The sequence below is a fragment of the Orbicella franksi genome, chromosome 1, assembly GCF_964199315.1.
Source record: "Orbicella franksi chromosome 1, jaOrbFran1.1, whole genome shotgun sequence".
NCBI classification, from domain to species: Eukaryota; Metazoa; Cnidaria; class Anthozoa; order Scleractinia; family Merulinidae; genus Orbicella; species Orbicella franksi.
In genome coordinates, this window is record NC_138145.1 from 12,290,941 (window position 1) to 12,309,628 (window position 18,688).

Here is an 18,688-nt window from a genome sequence, read left to right on the forward strand (position 1 = left end):
CTTTAGTAACATCAGTGTTTCGGAAGAAAACTTACGCGGGGCTGCTCATTAATTTTTTCAGTTTTACACCCATTTTTTACAAAGTTGGTCTCATTCGTACATTAGTGAACAGGGCCTTCAAAATCAACAACACTTGGAGCGGCTTTCACACCGACATCCATCAATTGACATTTATTCTTATGAAAAATTGTTTCCCGTGCGGTAACATTATACAAAGGGTATTGAGTTAATCAATACCTTTATAAGGTTCACAACACCTCAGCTGATGCATCCCGGCAGGACCATTCCAAGGGAACGACTAAACGGTTTTTCAAATTACCTTATATTGGCCTCTTTTCCCTTTTAGCGCAACGTAAAATCAAAACCATCGCTAAAAATTATTGTAAGGATTTAGACACTAGGTTGGCCTTCTCTTCCTATAAGTTAAGTAACATGTTCAGTGTGAAAGACTCGATCCCCAGTGCGCTCCGTTCCCAGGAGGTTTACAAATTTACATGCGTAGGATGTCACACTTGTTAAGTCGGTGAAATCACTAGACATTTTGGCACCAGGGTTCGTGAGCATGCACTTACTCTCGGATCGCAATTCCCATATCTATAATCATCTTCAGGGTTTTGAGTCGTGTAAGAATCTATGCTCTTTTAATTGTTCTACCATCTTAGACTCGGCTCCTACTAATTTCCAACTTAAGATCAAAGAAGCCCTTCATACTGAATGGGAAAGACTCGCGTTGAATAAACAACTCAAACATGTTAATTTAACACTCCTACTTTAATTACTATCGGAGGCGCGGTGGCCTCGTGGTTAGTGCCCTCGTCTCCGGATCGAGCGGTCCAGGTTCGAGCCCTGGCCGGGGACATTGTGTTGTGTTCTTGGGCAAGACACTTTACTCTCACAGTGCCTCTCTCCACCCAGGTGTATAAATGGGTACCGGCGAACTTAATGCTGGGGGTAACCCTGCGATGGACTAGCATCCCATCTAGGGGGAGTAGAAATACTCCTAGTCGCTTCATGCTACACAAACCGGGATAAGCTCCGCCCTGATGGGCCACTTGGCTCGTATGCAGACTTTACCTTTACCTTACTTTAATTACTATTTGTATCCAGTATTTTTCACAGATTTGCACTCGCACCTGTTTTGTATCCCTTCAGTATTATGTAACTTTTTCACTGATTTGTACTATTATTCTATATTTTGTAATTTACACCTACTTGTTATCTACTTTATATAAAGTCACTCACTTGTAAACATCCTTCAACTGAAGATGGATACTGCGTATCCGAAACATGTCTTACAAATTTAAACGGTGTGTGGTCTTTTTTAAATGTTTGATTTACTTATTTATTTATTTATTTATTTATTTATTTTTTAGTTTGGTGATAGCTGAGATTTTAACCCAGATCTGAGAACTGACGCATTTTTTTAACTGATAGTTCCGACTTCTCAAACATCCGAATTCAGACACGATCTGAAGTCTGACGTTTTTCCTCGGCTTCCGTATAAAGAAATGTTTTTCTTTTCCTTTCCTTGTTGGTACAGATAAACTGTTTGTGTTGTTATTGTTATTGTTGTTGTTATTTCTGTTGTTAGATATTAGACAAGTTCTTTTTAGTTGGCGTGTTTATGGATCGAGACGCAGTCTTGACTGCGTTCTTGTTTTTCTTGTCTATTAACCACTTTATTGAAGAAAAAATTGTCATTACCTTAAAATTTATTCACAGTTATCTTAGAACCTTTATTTTTACTATTTACTTTGTAGACCAATCTTTTGGTAGGATCATGATGAGCTGATGGCCAAACGAGCAGATGATGTGTCAAATATCATCATAATGATTATGGTAATATTTCTAAAAGCTTTATGAATTGCACGCCTATTGTCTTTCTAATTTTCTGCTACATAAATCCAAGTGAAACGAACATCTTAAAATCCTTTCGTCCATTTATTGTGAGCAGCGTCAATGGTGCTAATAGAAATGTTTACGGTGTATTCGCTATCCAACCTATAAGTTACTTTGGTGATTCCATGTAATAGAGCTCTGAGAAAGATTCATCCGAGATGAAACTGAGAAAATAGGTTTGTTATTATATTATTACTCCTTTTTTAAACAGATCTTCAAACTACAGTTACTGCTAAAAATAGCGCGGTTGGTTCTTCAAAAAATGCCAGAAGGTTTATCACGATAATAAGGAGTTAATGTGGAATATATTAACTCTTAACAGCATATGGATTTCTCCCGTTGACACGTTTTACTGCACACAGCTTAAAACGCACAAGGGAAGTTCCCCGCGTCAGTAAGATCAACATGAATTCCAGTGTCACTCAAGATTTCAAATCCCGAATCTTCATCATCACCGGGGCCATACTGCTCTTATTTGCAGTGCTGATAACAATTTCCAATGGTTTGCTCCTGTTTGTGATATACAAAGACCCGCTAAAAACATTTCGCAACCCAACCGCGGTCGTCGTCATCTCGCTGGGTGTAGCAGACTTCCTGACAGGCTGTCTTACTGCTGTGGACGTAGGAATATCCCACATCCTTGAAGGACTCGACATCCAGAAAGTCTTACTTCAGGCTAAAATAATTTCCCAGATTACTGTGCGCGGAAGTGTCTACATCTTGACCATGTTTGCGGTGGAGCGGTTCATTGCCGTCGCGTTTCCGTACACGTATCGCGTTTCGATCACCGTGCGGAAGACCGCTATCGGTTGCGCGTTTTGCTGGGGGCTGGCCATCGTGACAAGTTGTCTGGAGTTAGCAGTCGATCGGGACCTGTATGATATCATCTTCTTCTATATCACTTTCGTCCTTCCACTTGCCACGATGTGTTTCACTTACTGTGCGACCTATTACCTGATGAAAATAAAGGCAGGAAGGGTGTATCGACAACGCGGCAATAGTGAGAACAAACATCGGGAGCGTGGCTCAACGCGGAGAGAAAAAATGTCCAAACAGTCGGCCGAGCTGCAAAAGCAACTCATGAAAACCGCGTCTCTTATAGTCATCGTTTTCGCTCTATCTCTTGTTCCATTTTGGTCGTTTACTGCCATACGCCAGTATTGCAAGGAATGTGCTGAGAAAAAATGGTTCCTTGCAGGTTACCGATTTTCTATTCCGATCTTGTACAGTAATTCTGCGCTCAATCCGCTGCTATACGCTTGGAGGATGCGTCCGTATCGTAGAAGCTTTCAGACTTTGTTTGGGAAGAAACAAAATTGTGATAGGAGAAGGAGGCGCGAGTTGACCCCTTCAAACGTTAGCTCTGTCTGATCATAAATCATTTTATTTATGAGACAAAATTTTAAGTTAGAAGTCGTCTGACTAATTTTCACCGTGCACAAAGACTAGCAAAAAGTTTACACCTTTACGAACAGTTCCGTGCTCTTATTTAAAAATGTCCTTGTATTATAACGCGTAAGTAAGTACGAAGTGGTTGGGACATGACGTGTAAATGGCCCATTCAGGAAATTCAACTGAAACCAAGCAACTAGATGCAGGAAATGTCTTAAAAGAAATCGATTTTATGGTTTAAAAGGCCCCTACGCACTGATGAAAATAATCCTAATTGAAATGTTAATGTAGAGTAGTTTAGTTTAGATCAAAAAGAGCGATGATTTTACCTTTTTGCCGTAACTTTGTCGGTTCCAAATAAAGGAAAGTGTTCTTACTATAGTTTTTTTTTTTCACTCAGGTCAAATTCAGATGCGTTAGTAGTAAGAAAACTGAAACAAGTAAACAGCTGGCATGGGCTTTCGGGCAAATGTTTTGTTCTAAAAATTAAGCGACATGATCAATTGATTTCTTAGGGGCCCAATGCCGCAATATATAGACCAACCGTTGACGCAGTATGTAGGTACTCAATTAGAAGATTGACTGATATGTACTCTGTAGCAAAACATAATAATGCAGCTAAATAAAATTAAGGTGGGCTTAGTGGAGACCAATATAAGGTTTTCTTAGTTGCAACAACAGAAGGACACCTAAATTTTCAGCTATACTAATAAAACAAATAAACATATACAACTAAATAGCTGCTGTTGTAACTTCGATAATCTTTCATGTTTTGTTTCTTTCTGTGTATCTTTATTCCCGCAGTTTAAATATTTAGTATTTTATATGATGACTCACTAACGAACTATCAGCGAAAAACATCAGGGAAGTTGTTGAGGAGAAGACAAAGAACAAATTCCTCTTCGTTTATCATTCATCATTTCGGGAGATCCTTCGTCAGTCATTAAAAGACCCTTTCATTTAGAAAGCTTCGGAGATAAAGTACTACAACGAAACCAGGTTTATACCGGCGAACACCAGTTGAAAATGACACGCCAAAGTTTCCGTATTAGCCGGGTGTCCCATGCCTTAACTGCAACTTACGCTCAAACCGAAGAAACCTTATGCTCATTCAGAACTGAAAAAGATGTGCCACATTAAAAATTACATTTCTTCTGTCAGGTTCAAATGCGACAGTGTAATCACTCAAATAGTCTGTAACTTAACAAAGGTGCAGTAGCCTATAGAACGTTTTCGTGTTCTAATCGAATCTGACAAAATTTTCAATTTTGACTAGTTTTGCGCGTGCTTAATTGCCACGTGATTGACGCATGATCACTTGTATGTCCACTTAAACTCTTTGGATACCTGTAATTGAACACCTACCCATTAAGGGCCCATTAACCGATTTATGCGCGCGCTCGCGCGCGTTGCTAAGGAGGTGAAATTTCACTTCCGGTTACTTACGTCAGCCTGAGCGCAGAAAATAAAAATAACTCAATAACTTCCAAATTCACTCACATTTTAGATGTTTTTCTTTGTGTTTCACAAAATGCAAAGTAAAAAAAGTACAAGCAAAGACAAAAAAAGAGAAAGACAGAAAAACAAGAGCAATAGAAAGAGAAAAACTAACTCTGTGTGGCTTTGTTTGATCTTACCGAAGAGAGCTGGAAGTGTAAATTGCGCACGTGCTGATAGGGTAACTTCCAATATATATCGGGCGCACTTCCGGTTTCTTTAAATGCTAAAGGAAACGCGGTTTTTCCTTAAACCCAGCCTTTTTTGACGGATTTCGATTAAAACCAACGTTGGAAACATAGCTATACATTCCTTTTTCAAAATCATGCTTTTTTCAGAAAATTACGAACTTTTTAATATTTTGAAATTCTCTCAAAATCTGACCTTTTAGAAATGAAACAAAATCGATGCATAGCGTAATGAGGATTTAAATTAAAATATTAAATCAATGAAAAAAATCCCGATAAAGTAATTTGCCTGGGAGCCTTTGCGTTTTTTCAGTATTAGTCACATGACCATGGGCGTGGCCTGATGACGTCATCACTAGTGTTGCTGATCATGAAAAAGTTAAAACACATGAAATAACTCTGAAGTGACTAAAAATGACGAGGTTATATGAGAATAAATTTTCCCTAGCAACGGCTCGAAAAGATCGGTTAATGGGCCCTTAATACTCGTGCGTCAGCTACGTGTGCTTTAATGGCTTTCTTCTGATGGTTGTTTCCTGTCTGTACTGCCTTTTTCCGCTCAGAAGAAGTTCTTATTTAAAAGGACTTGTCAATCGCGAAATTTGATAGTATAACTGAATCTTGTTTCGTACAATTCAGACAGCAATCGTGTTCGGCTTAATTTCAAATCGGCCTCACGCTTTTCGACCGATTTTAATATTACTGACCCGATTACCCCCTGAATTTCTACTCCACCCGTTTAAATGACTATTACTAATAACAGAGTTCAATTGACAACTCATCGCGAAAAATTAATATCTTCAGTTTGCAGATCGGATCAGTGAAGGAACTTCCTTTCGTATTAATTTTCCTGGAAAAATTCAGAAATGAATAAACAAAGAACAAAAAGATAGAACTTTCTTGTAGTAACATTACCAGGCAAACTCATTACCTGTTAAGGTGTGGTTACTTGGAAACGTTCATTTGAGCTTCGACTAAGGCTCCGTCCACACGTATCCAGATATTTTTGAATCCGCAGCTTTTTTCTTTCCGCGTGATTCAAAAATTTTCCCGTCCACACGTAGCGTATTCAAATCGATTTCGCCTGCCCACACGTATCCGATGGTGCCCGGATTCACTCTAGACAAACTAGGCCTACACGTTGTGCCGCCATATTGGTTTATTGTTCGTTAAGAGACTGGACACGATTTTGTTACGTCATTGGATTCGCAAATATCCGGATTCACCGTCCACGCGTTATCGGATTCGTTGCGGTTTTATTTTTTTCCACTCTGGAGAGCGGATTAAAAAATATCTGGATTCGCTGCCGAATTCGCCGGATGCGTGTGGACGGTAGCTGTATCCGGAAAAAAAAAAGTTGCGGATTCAAAAATATCCGGATACGTACGTTTGGACGGGGCCTAAGTTCGAAGTCCAAACTCCTAAAGTAATAAAAATGTTCGGTACGTGTTGCATGTGCATGCTTGAATACTCTGTAACGAGTCGAATGTGTAAGGGGGAACTGGCCTTGAGAGATTTTTCTAGAGATTTTTTTCAATAATATATTTATTATTCAAAATAGCAACATACTGGGACACCTTTGACTCTCCTAAAGCAGTGTTTTAAGAGTTAAAGTATTAAGTATTACAATCTGGGGACTGTGTTTATTTATGTCTATTGCTCGTTTATTTACATGTCTTACATGTACACATTCATGCAATGTACTGTCATTCTTATGATGCAATCAAAATTTTCATGAATTTGATGGTTAATTTTGTCTTACGAAATTCATAATGTTTATATACACAAATCGGAAAACCTACCTCCTCTAATTTTTTTACACGAACAGAAAAAAACATAGTTACCATGTTAATGTGTCTTTCTGCACACAAACGCGAACTTTTGTCAATCTTTCATCGTTAAACAATACAGCTGTTATGAAACTCAAGAAATGCCTTGACGGCGGGCTCCTTGACTCATCGCTTTTATCAAGTTCACTTTTGAATAAACACCGACTCATTCTCTTCCTCGTCCTCCTTTATAGACGTTGGAAATCTCAAATACCGACATTTCTTCATCTCAAGCACATGCTTGGAAAATGTCTTGTCCTGTACCGAATTGTCGTCGTTGCTTTCCACGCTGGTTAATGTCTTTTCTCTGGTCCACTTGGAACCCAGGTTAGGACAACTTCCTCTCCGCAACCTCGAGCGGTTTGACACGGGTTCCTCCACTGTCAGAGGAGCTAAGTGGTTTGCTTGTAAACTTCCTCGACGAGTCGATCTCGTGATCGTTGGAGACGCAATAACCATTGTAGAGTAACCGTTAGATAGCTTCCTTGTCAAGTCTTGAGCATCCAGTCTTGGTTTCACTTGCCTTGAGTACTTCAGCTTGTCGTAAAGAGTTTCTTTTGGCATCTTTAAGGATGCGACGTCCTCTAACTCAAGTTTTCGTGCTCCTTTATTCTTGTGAGTTGCTATGTTCGGCAGTTTCAGAGGCGACGGCGACGATGAGGTTCCGTTGTCGCAGTTTACGCCAGTTCTTAAATCCTTAGCTAGAACGTGCTGGTCCAAGGCTGAATCAGAAGATGAACTCTTTAATTTGTCACTACCTTCACCGTTTACCTTGACCGAGGGGCAGGACGGGAGAGAACCTCTCCGAGAGTCTCGTCTTCGCTGAGAAGCGAGAAGCACGGATTGTTGTGCAGATAGCTCACGAAGTTTTTTCTCAAATTCCTTTTTATATCTATCCACGGAAGAATTAAGCTTCTTAGACTCTTGATAATTCATCATCCCTTTATATTTAAGAGATTGTGTGAGCTCTTTTCGCTCGGTTATTTGTTTTCGTCCGTTCATTTTGGGCTTGTTTCTTCTTTGAACGTTCCACTGATAGTTTCGTGATGTTTGGTTCTCCTTCACATCTTGATATTAAACTTAATAAATCCTGCAGCCCTATGTATTCATCTGCCATCTAATTTTTGATTGCATGAGCGTCGTTTTAAGTGATAATTGTTATATCTTGGCCAACAAAAGATTAAGTTTATTTATTTTACGACACGTTCTTTACAACCCACTAATCGACATGCCACCAAACGACCTTTTATCGAGCGATTCGCTTTCCCATGCATATGATAATTCTTTGGTCAATTTCAATCGAAGTATGTCGTTGTTTAGTAAAAATCTGTTCAGCTCTGAAGAGAGGGCGAAACATGACGTAATACTGGAAGCTCGGCACTGCATTAAGGCCTTGAAATAGGATTTAGTTTTTTGCATTTAAATGCAGTTGACATATGCTTGGAACTGCAATCGAACTTTAGTTTAATAAGCCTTAATTAATGACAGAATAAATAGAGTAAACTTTTCAGGAACTAATTAAATTTTTAAACAATCATGTGCTTTATAACATCGCAAAAATGTGATCGGCATCTCTTTGCTAATTTGTTCCCACTAAAGGGCCCTAAAGACTTCACATTGCGGTTCTTTTAAGAGGATATTAGCGACTAAGGGATATTAAAATAGCTTTTCAACTTGCAGCAAAGTTCCTAAAAATAGCTTCAGGGATCAAGCATATGTTGACTCACGTACTCTTTGAATGTGAAAGCCATGAAAGGGTCGGCATGTCTGTTTGAAGGAGGTTTGTATTGGCTGTCACGTGAGCAAGTCATCTAAGTTTACTTTGTAGCTATCGATTATCTCTTCTAGCAGCTCTCCATCAAAAAATAATTTGAACGTGTATTGAATTGTACATAAACTGGTTTTTAATTGCTGCATTCCAAAGGGCTCAGCTATGTTGCAATATCTTTAAGGCTAGACCAACATGATCTCGAACTCTCGAAGGTCTTTTTGATGATCCGCCACGGTTGCACCTCTGCCGATAATTTTAGTCTTAAATGTGCACAACCTGCACATCTTTCATTAAGGTTCCCAGGCAAGGAAGAAGTTAAGGTACTCGCTTCGGTGATAGTTAAAGTTCCGGTTTTAAGAGACGCTAAATCATTTGCTAAACATGTTAATCTTCCCAACCATTTTAAACATCACGTCATCGTTTGTGGCACAGCAGCCCCAGTTGCGTAAGCCAAACCCTCCTGTCAAGAGTCAGTTTTACTGTGATGTGCTCATTCACTTTATCTGCAATTAATTATGAAAAATAGAGACATAACCACTCAAGCAAAATTACCGCGCATTCCAAGCTGCTCAACGGTTTCTTTTCAGAGTCAACTTATCCCCTGACCCATTCGTGAGGAAACGGCAGCTCACGTTTTCCAATCGTATCAATTATTCATAAGCTTTGTGTCTTCTTATTTGTCTGACGCTCATGCGTGTCTTCACGAGATTAAGATGATCGCATCAAATCAATAAATGTACGTGCAAATTTTGCTTCCATTTTTGCACATGCACACGCAACAAGTCTTCTCATGCAACTCGCATTGCTACCAAAAGTGCGTCACACCTCGTTTTGCCGTGTAAATCTGAGCGACTTTTAAAATCAATAGTTGGGCAAGGCAAGTTTCACCGTTTACGCACTTATACCACCCTGCACACCAATCTGTAGCAACGGCGCACACCAGTCCCCTGGAATAACCATGCACATGCCCCCAGGTAACAGCCCCATACACTTAACGACTGTCGACTCATGTACTAACCGTGTACTCCACCCCTTAGTGGCCATGGCAACGAACAAACCTTGCTCGTTTACGCTGCGGGCTAAAGCATGCCAAATTAAAAACAGCCATGCATTCCGACAAGTAGAAGAAACTTTCACTAACTTGCTTTGACTCTATCTTAAATGGCATCTATTTTCCAACTGCCCATAATTCACTCTGTTTGCCCCCCAAATTTTGCATAACTCCCAAGAGCATTTCACAACAATAGTTTATGCAAAATTTGGGAGGGCAAATTGAGTGAATTATGGGCAATTGGAAATTAGAGAATATGGCTCTAGTTTCCAGCGAGCCATTTTGTTAGGAACTCAAATAAGACTGGGCCGAGAGATACACGTCATTTTGCGACTCGTCATCTGTTGTACTTCTGCGACTGCGCACCTGTAACATCGAAACAAAATGGCCGCCGTCGATTTTGATCGTCTGAAGGTAATATAACGAGGATAATCTCTCTTGAACTGCTTGCTATTGATCTCTATTTTTACTCACACGAAGTTGTACTCCAGGGACAAATAAACAAGGCACTGGGCGATGCCTCCGTGGTTGTTAAGTTCTCCTGTGCTACTGTGTGCTTGTTGTATGGCTTGAGTTTTCTTCCCTCTGTTTACTCATTGCTGGCTGTCACTCCTGGATTGTAAGATACCAATTTTTATTTAATTTATTTCTGTTTTAAAGCTCGTATTAGTAGGGAAGGTACTGTTAGATCAGATTGGTAGAATTTTTATTTTTAATGTGAATGTCACTTATCCAATGTTTGCACATTTTAACATAATAAAACACGACTGCAGTTTAAAACCTTCATGCTTGATCGACCTTTTGTTTATAGATAAACCTGAATACACGTATGTTGTAAAGTTCTACTTTAAAACAGTATATCACATCCTCGGCGTTTGTAAGCTATACACAATCTGAGATCCAAGTCAACATCTTTATTCCACTTTTTTAAATACAAGTTGCTTTAATTTTATTTACGAAAGTGTGAAAACAGTGCTTATGAAATTCATTAACATTTTTAAAAGATCCATGACATGTACTTTAAGGTTGTTTGGTTATGCTGCACATGTGCTTACTTGCATGTTGCTGTTACACTTAAGTTATAATTTCTACCACATTTGCATATTTGTTGTTAATTCAACTTTTCATCTCTTTTGTGTTCTCTAGCATCATTCCACCACATTTTAGAGTATGGACTTTAATTACAGGAGGATTTATAGAATATAGAATATGGAATGTAAGTGCACACCATCAGCTCATTAAGTACTGGAATAATTACTGATCTACATGCAGGTTGAACCTATAACTTAAGTTACCTGTTAATATCATTAAATTGCAATCTTTGTTTGTTTATTATTTACGGTGTCCCCAGATTAGCGCAGCAGTTCTAAATCCATTAACTTTTCAAAAAAACCTTTTGTACATACTCTATACATGTAAATTATGCAGTATATGTAAACATTAGCAACCAATTGATAAACATGTTTGTCTTTTTTCAGATGTTAATAGACATTGGAGTTCTTGTCTTGTGTGGTCAGTTGTTAGAGCCTCTCTGGGGAGCACTTGAATTTTTGGTAAATCAAATTATTAATACATGTTTCCGGATTGAAAATTACTACCCATGAATTTTGTTTACTTGAAAGACATCTAATTCCAGTTTGTTGGGGGGGGGGGGAAATATGTTGGTGATTGGGCAAAAATTGATTGTGTCGTTTTTCTTTTTTTTTCTACAGAAATTTGTATTAATCTTAGATGTAGGAACATCACTGATAACATCAGCTATTTGTGTAATAGCTTATGTTGCAACATTTGACACACACATGTGGTAAGTTGACAACTACAAAGAACTGTGCAAAATACAATCCAAATTCAATGCAGCCACTCCATGTCCAGAAACGACCTTAGGGTGGTTAACAAAATTGTACCCAGAGACAAAATAATTGTTGTCAGTTTTCCAAGCTCCATCAGTCCCAAAAAAAAAAAGGAGCATTAAATTTTAGGAGGGAGTGGGGGGAGGGAGGTGAAGACAGCCACCATTTTCTGGCAGAATGGTGAAGTGTCCTAAGACTTCTGACTTGAACTGTAATTTCTATTAGGAGAAATTTGATCAACATACATGGAGCGACCAATTTCACAGTTACTGTACAATTTAAGAATGCTGTTACTAACAGGAATGTAAAAAGCACCAATTGATTGTTAGCTTAAGCCTGTAAAAATAGATACTTGATTGATATCCTATTCAAAAGGAGAACCCCTGCTCCAAACCACTTCATGCTACAACCAGAGTAAAGCTCATGCACTGATTAGCCATTATTCTCTTCAAAATCCCTCGTATTGGGGCAGTGTTTTTAAACATGTTCACCACAACAGGTTTATTTCAAGATCAGAAAGAGTATTTGCTTTTATATTTAAACATGGCATTTTGCAAGAGTTCATGTTTGCATTGGCCTTGCTTATTTCGAACTGCAACGTGGATGTTTTTGGCTGTAAATATCCTATTCAAAAGGAGAACCCCTGCTCCAAACCACTTCATGCTACAACCAGAGTAAAGCTCATGCACTGATTAGCCATTATTCTCTTCAAAATCCCTCGTATTGGGGCAGTGTTTTTAAACATGTTCACCACAACAGGTTTATTTCAAGATCAGAAAGAGTATTTGCTTTTATATTTAAACATGGCATTTTGCAAGAGTTCATGTTTGCATTGGCCTTGCTTATTTCGAACTGCAACGTGGATGTTTTTGCCTTCACTAAATAATAATAATAATAATAATAATAATAATAATAATGAATTTGTTGTGTGCAAATTCCATACGTATTTGTTCAAATGCGCATTACAATTAAAATACATACAATATAGTCACCAATAGTTGTGAGTTAAGAGCTTTCACCTACACCCATCAATTGTAAAGTGTTTTCTGACTCTTAGGTTTCTGGAGTTCAGTGGAATGACTGGAATTTTATCAGGAATGGTGGTTGCATTCAAACAGATCAAACCTGAGCAGGAAATAAGCTTATCTTCGCTTGGTCTTCGTGTAAAGGTTGGTTTAGATTAAGAATTAAATTTATACGATGGTTTCATCTCTTACAGTACTGCTGCCATTTGAATTTCCTAAAAGAAATTTCCCATAAAAACTTGTCTTGCCCATCAGGCAAGCAAAGGTCAGAATCCATTAGCGCAACTGGAATATTGACTAGCCCCAGCCTTTCAGTTATGATGTTCCTTGCATGCTGTGTAAGATATCTATTGCTTTTGTTTCAGCACTTTTTAGACAAACATTTTTTTCATTATTTTCAGCATGTCCCATCCATAGTTGTTCTGGTGTACAGCATTCTTTGCATTGTGGGCATTCTTCCCATCATCCTTCTGGTCATGGTTCTATCAGGGACTCTGATTGGCTGGGTTTACTTGAGGTTTTACCAGCCACGTGGCAAAGGAGTCAAGGGAGACCTAAGTGAAAGTTTCTCTTGCGCTAGTTTCTTTCCAGAAGTAGCACAGTAAGTGACCTGTGGTACCTTGTTCATATTAATGTATATTTGCCAAGAGTACGATATTCTGGAATTGTACATGAATGTGCAGTTCCAGAAAATATCCACACTCCCCCCACAGAAGGGATTGGAACTTCCTGGGGGTGGGGGATTCTGAGAGACGAAAAACCAAAAAAAGTTCAGAGAAATGTTTGATGCTTAATTGGAATTTTCAGAGGGGTGGGGGATAGACAAAATCCCTTCCATGGGGGAGGTATGGATATTTTCTGGAACTACACAATGAGATTTGGCAAAATTTTTGCTGAGGCTGTAAATGTCACAAGCAGCATTCCACACCCTTTTCACTTCTTCATTTACTTTCTGCAGTTAGACAAGGGACTATTTGGCAGGACATTCTTAACTTATAATAGTCTAGATTCTGGGTGCTTTCTTTATTTCACTCCTTTGTGATTAAAGAGAGACCTGTAAATGACCTTGCATCTTTCCTACTGGCTTGTGTGTGATTCTATCAATTTCATAAAGCTAATTGTCAGGAAGGCTGTCTTAAACTCGCCTGAATGATATCTCTGTTGCTTTTTTAACTCAGGGCTCCAGTAAGCACGCTGTCAACAATTGTATTCAATACTCTGGTTCGTCTGAAAGTGTGCCATAAGCCCGTCCGAACATATGATGTAGGAGCGCCATCAGCAATTACAATCAGCCTGCCAGGGATGGATCCTGCTGATGCTGAGAGAAGAAGGTTGACTAAGAGTGTAGTTCTTTGAGTCAGCCACTTCCCAAGTTCACATCTTTCGTCATAAATTTTCTGTCTTACACTCTAAAACAACAGCTTTCAGTATAAAAATTAATAAGCATGGCCTGGCCATTCTTACACTTAAGAGATCTTTATAAATGTGTTTGCTTTTCTGCATGTAAAGGCAAATTCTGAGGAAATCTGTGAAGATAAATCTTTTCCTATCAACAACAGCAACAACTTTATTCGCTCTTGTACTTGACAACAATGTTACAGTATATATATGTAACTAACACACACAGCATTTTATTCTAGTTTCAAGGCTAAATATCTCAGGAAAATGCTTGGCTACCCCTAGTTTCCAATAGTAATATTAAAAATATTTCTGTTTCTTTGATTAGACAAAAGGCATTGAAAGCCCTAAATGAGAGGCTTCAAAAACTGGAACAAACTACAAGCTGGCCTACTCTAGATGGGCCAGAGGGAAAAGACAGTCCCCAGAGTCCAAGTGCGGTGGATGAGATGCCAGAAATAGTGGTTGATCAGGGTACGACGAAAAGGACTGAGGGCATACCAACTAGCTCCAGTGTTCCTACGTAACAGAGGCACTGTGTGCAGCTTAGTCCTGCTTGAAGAATAAGCAAGTCAATGGTAACTCTGTAAGACTTCTTGATCAGAGAAGAGCCTGAGTGCAAATTTACTCTTAAGTATAAAATTATGCTTATGCTTATGCGCTAGTGACAACCAGCCATAAGCTTACAACATGTATGTGCTGGGGTTAGGCTGTGTCAGATATTTTGAACGACTGTGCCATATATCAAGTCTTTTGATATTGGTCCAGCTCAGTTTTATACATGTACAGACACCCAACTGACAGCAGACAGTGAAATTTGTTAATCTGGCACCACTTAGCCACCACACTAAAGTGGGGTGCTCATACATGTATAAAAGGGTTCTCAAATAGGAAAAGTACGGACTAAGCTTTTTTTCAGGCAAGAAATGTAGCTTTTGTAGTGAGACAGTCGTATGTTGAATGTAGTGTTACATGTTTTATTTATATTGTTTAAAGGAGCTTAGTCACGGTTTTGCGCATATTGAAAGGTTTAGCCTCAATTTTTTAAATTCGTCGTTTGTAATCCGTGTTAATCTTCTCCATCCTCAGCCATCCTTGTTCCTTTATGGTTTATCATTATGTCTTTGGTGTCTTTCTATCTTATTAAACTGTTATTTTCAGGTTTCCTACCATTTAAAGGTAATTTTTTGTATGTGGCCAAAATAACTCAAAATACCGTGACTGAGCTCCTTCAAAAGCGGTAACTGAAACCTAAGTATCCTTAAGCTTCGTCTACACGAGCAATTTTTATGTGACAAATATATTTGATCTTGTAGATAGCGCAATAAATATTTGTCAGCAATTCAAAGTTTAGTGCGCCAGTAATGACTTTGGACAGCAGAGATACGCAGAAACAAGACGCGACTGCTTAGTCGCCCCCGCATTCCCCGCATTTTATGTGACGACTCGTCTACACGAGCAATTTTTCGTATGTGACGACTTTGATTTGTCACATAAAAGCTAACACGCAAGCTTTTAAGCAAATGTATTTGGCACATAAAAATTGGCCAATTCTCCTCATCGACACGGACAAATAAGAATTGTCACATGAAAATTGTCGTATAAAAATTGCTCTTGTAGACGAGGCTTAATACTCGTTTCTCTTGCGTGTTGAATTTTCGTGAATGACTTGCAAAATGGAAAAAAAAAATCAAACCCTTGCGGTATTTGCTAAGCTTTCCCCCTCTCCCTCTTCACAAGTGATGATGTCTCGTCACTTGAATTCGAACATGTGCTTGTGTTGTATTTGTTAACAGAGTTTTAACATTAGGCTTATAAAATTGGTGAGCAAACTTATAAAGTAAACGGGAATGACGGAATAAGAAAATGGTGTTAATTTTGTCAAAGGGTATCAGATGTAAATATGTATACTGTACATTGGAAGATACGAGAAGACGAAATGTCATGTTTTTAGTCTGCATAGAGAATTATTGTACTTGTAGTTGGGAGAACCAGATTGCATATCAAGACAATAGGCTCTTTGCACGATCCGGTCACATGGTACAAAATCACACATGCTGGTGCGCAAGTTGCGCAGTGGGACTTCCAAAACAAAGGCAGGTCCAGGTGGACTGGTACGAGTTGCATTGCTTTGGAAGTCCCACTGTGCAACTTGCGCACCAGCATGTGTGATTTTGTACCATGTGACCGGATCGTGCAAAGGGCCTATTTCTCGCTGGTGCTTCTCATGAGCTGCTTGTTGGATTGCGCACTGGTATTTTAAGAAGAAAATATAAGCTGATCTCTTAAAACGCCAAAACAACGAAAATTTCTGAAAAAAAAAAAAAAACACTTCCTCTCCAGTGAGATAACAATAGTTTTGCATCGTAAAGGCTTTAGAAAATTATATAGTCGCAAATCTGAAACGGGAATGTTTTGGGACACGTCATATTCGCAATTCGCGAGTAAACCAAGTTACTTTATTTAGCGGTTAAAGGATATATTTTTGTGTCACCATTTGTGTAACTGTGTGTGTGTCGTGAAAAAGAATGTGTCGTGAAAAAAAACAATCGTCAACTATAAATGTTTGTTGTGATGTTAGGCGGAATTGGTAAGCATGTCAGAGATAGACACTGCGTAGGAGTAAAGCTATATCAAGCTTTATGTATTCTAGTCTCCCCAACGAGCCGTTATTTCAATCGTTACGACAACCGTTACGTGACGATCCGAACAACGGAAAAGGAGTATGAAAAATGTTATTTAAATGAACCAGACTGTATCCATTAGGGTCAAGTAATTTATAATGTACCAGTTTGAGTATGTTAACGGTCCGATCCCTTGGTACCATATGGTACAGACAAGTATATTGTACATGGTGCATATGTTTGGCAAAATTTGTTTATACTGAAGCTTAATGTTAGGCCTTGGTTCATATTATTGGACAACATTTTAAAACGAGAATAACAGAAGGTAGTTTACAATACGTCTATGGTGTAAAACCACAGATGTCAGTGGCTTGTTAAAATCGAAAAATAAAAATTGCAAAGTAACAATGCTATGTCTGTAAAGCGTGTGAATCTTCCCTCTCTCTGTCTCTTCCAACGCCGCAAATTTGTGGCACTCTGATTTCCAGACACTTCGAGTTTTCGAATTTGTATACGAACTAGATAATTAATATTCAGTTTTTCATGTTAGTTCATTACACAGATCAAGGTAAACTAAAAATGTCTAAAAGGTTTCTAATCGTAACATTTTGGAAGAGAGGTTTTGGGCATTGAACATTTGGCATACTTACTTTCTCTTATCGCACCAGTGTGTCGAGCAATTTTACCCTCGGAGAAGCCTATTTTCTGATCTTTTTAATCATTCATCCCTTGTGACATGCCGACGGGCCTGCTGGTAAATGTATATGTGGAACATATGATCCGGTCTGAAATCATAGGGGCATGTTCTGTTCGACTAACAAAGGAGTTGCAAACCTCACTCTAGCTTCAGAGGCATTCAAGGCCGCAACAATATTAACAAGAATAGGAACACGCTTCCCGTCTTTATTTCAGTGTGATTCTCCGCACAGCTCAGCCATTTGATGCTCTTATCTGCAAAAATAATTGTAAGTGTTGAGCTTTTTCCAAAACAAGAACAAGGTTTTCCACGGAATTTACAGGAAATTTTTGTGACTAGAACCAACAAATACCATATCCGGCAGTGAATAAGAAGCACAACAAGTAAGTAACAAGTACGAAATTTTCCTACGTGCTAAATCATTACTAATTTAGGTGATTGAGTCTTTGGAGACTAAGAAACATCTAAAGTCCACTTGTGGGTTGTTCTCAGTCGGAAATGATATCATGGGAAAAGTCGGAGGAATTCAGTTGAACAGATCCAGGTTAGTCTGTGCTCATTTTAGTATCTTTTTTTTTTTTCTTGCTGTACACAAAAGAAAAAAATTACTTTAAGAAACAATTTAACCTCCTGAAATTATTAAATTAATTCAGATTTACTGAAAGCTGGTGCTAGGCTACTCTTGGTCGTCAGAAAACGCGACTAGACGAGAATGGCGGAGCGAATTAAATGAGCAATTTTAGCTTTGTTAGGTTTTCTAAAACAAGTTCTAGTGTAAAATCCCATTCAAGCAACTATCCAATTATTTTCCAAATTGGACAGCACATGATCCTGTACACAATGGCATTAACACGTAACATGAGAACGTTTTGCCTAATTTGGAAGTAATTGGATTTTTTTTTTTTTTTCAAAAAAATCCTCTGACTTCTGAATTGGACGCGAGACCGTAGACCAAGTCCAATGTGTGTCCCGAGGGTCGAACTGTTTGAGCAAAGCTTGGTGTACTGCATGCACAAACAAAATACGGTAGCCGCGAAATAGTATCTTGTCTTAACATCCTATTGTAAATGCTCCGGCCTTTTGGTAAAGCTTTCAACTGTTTCAAAGAATAAGAATAACTATTGTCTTGAAGTGACAATTATAGCCATATTAAGTAGCTCTAAGTGGTTCGCCTGTTGAAATGCTTCGGCAAGAATTGTGATTTGCTTGTTAATTTTGCGGTTACTAACTAAAAAATGGTACAACATCGTTACCTAAAAAGAAAACGCTCTTGCAACTTCAGTAATTTAAGAAATACGTACTTCCAAAGCTTTCCAACAAACTTCAAATGTCCGACTATATGTTATAATGAAGCGAAGCCCTTTGCTATTTTCGAATCAACAATCCTAGCAAAATAGCATGGAAGAAACTTCGCAACGAGTTAATGAAATTCGTAGCAAGTTCGATCGATCAAAGAAATTAGTTTAT

The 18,688-nt window shown here is 38.6% G+C and overlaps 3 protein-coding genes across 3 annotated transcripts; 2 read left to right on the top strand and 1 right to left on the bottom strand.

Moving 5' to 3' along the window:
* The first annotated feature begins 2,117 nt into the window (after nucleotides 1-2,117).
* On the top strand, nucleotides 2,118-4,399 carry LOC145490814 (thyrotropin-releasing hormone receptor-like). Its single transcript, XM_081469913.1, has one exon. It carries the CDS (start codon nucleotides 2,305-2,307, stop codon nucleotides 3,268-3,270), a length of 966 nt encoding a protein of 321 aa, XP_081326039.1. The 5' UTR covers nucleotides 2,118-2,304; the 3' UTR covers nucleotides 3,271-4,399.
* A 2,500-nt stretch (nucleotides 4,400-6,899) lies between these two features.
* LOC145490822 (uncharacterized) lies at nucleotides 6,900-7,821 on the bottom strand. Its single transcript, XM_081469922.1, has one exon. The coding sequence runs from the start codon at nucleotides 7,805-7,807 to the stop codon at nucleotides 6,950-6,952; it is 858 nt and encodes a 285-aa protein (XP_081326048.1). The 5' UTR covers nucleotides 7,808-7,821; the 3' UTR covers nucleotides 6,900-6,949.
* A 1,069-nt stretch (nucleotides 7,822-8,890) lies between these two features.
* LOC145490793 (transmembrane protein 115-like) lies at nucleotides 8,891-16,208 on the top strand. Its single transcript, XM_081469892.1, has 9 exons — nucleotides 8,891-10,041; nucleotides 10,119-10,246; nucleotides 10,774-10,843; nucleotides 11,106-11,180; nucleotides 11,340-11,431; nucleotides 12,535-12,646; nucleotides 12,904-13,103; nucleotides 13,681-13,833; nucleotides 14,229-16,208. The coding sequence occupies exons 1-9, from the start codon at nucleotides 10,012-10,014 to the stop codon at nucleotides 14,425-14,427; spliced, it is 1,059 nt and encodes a 352-aa protein (XP_081326018.1). The 5' UTR covers nucleotides 8,891-10,011; the 3' UTR covers nucleotides 14,428-16,208.
* The last annotated feature ends 2,480 nt before the right edge of the window (nucleotides 16,209-18,688 follow it).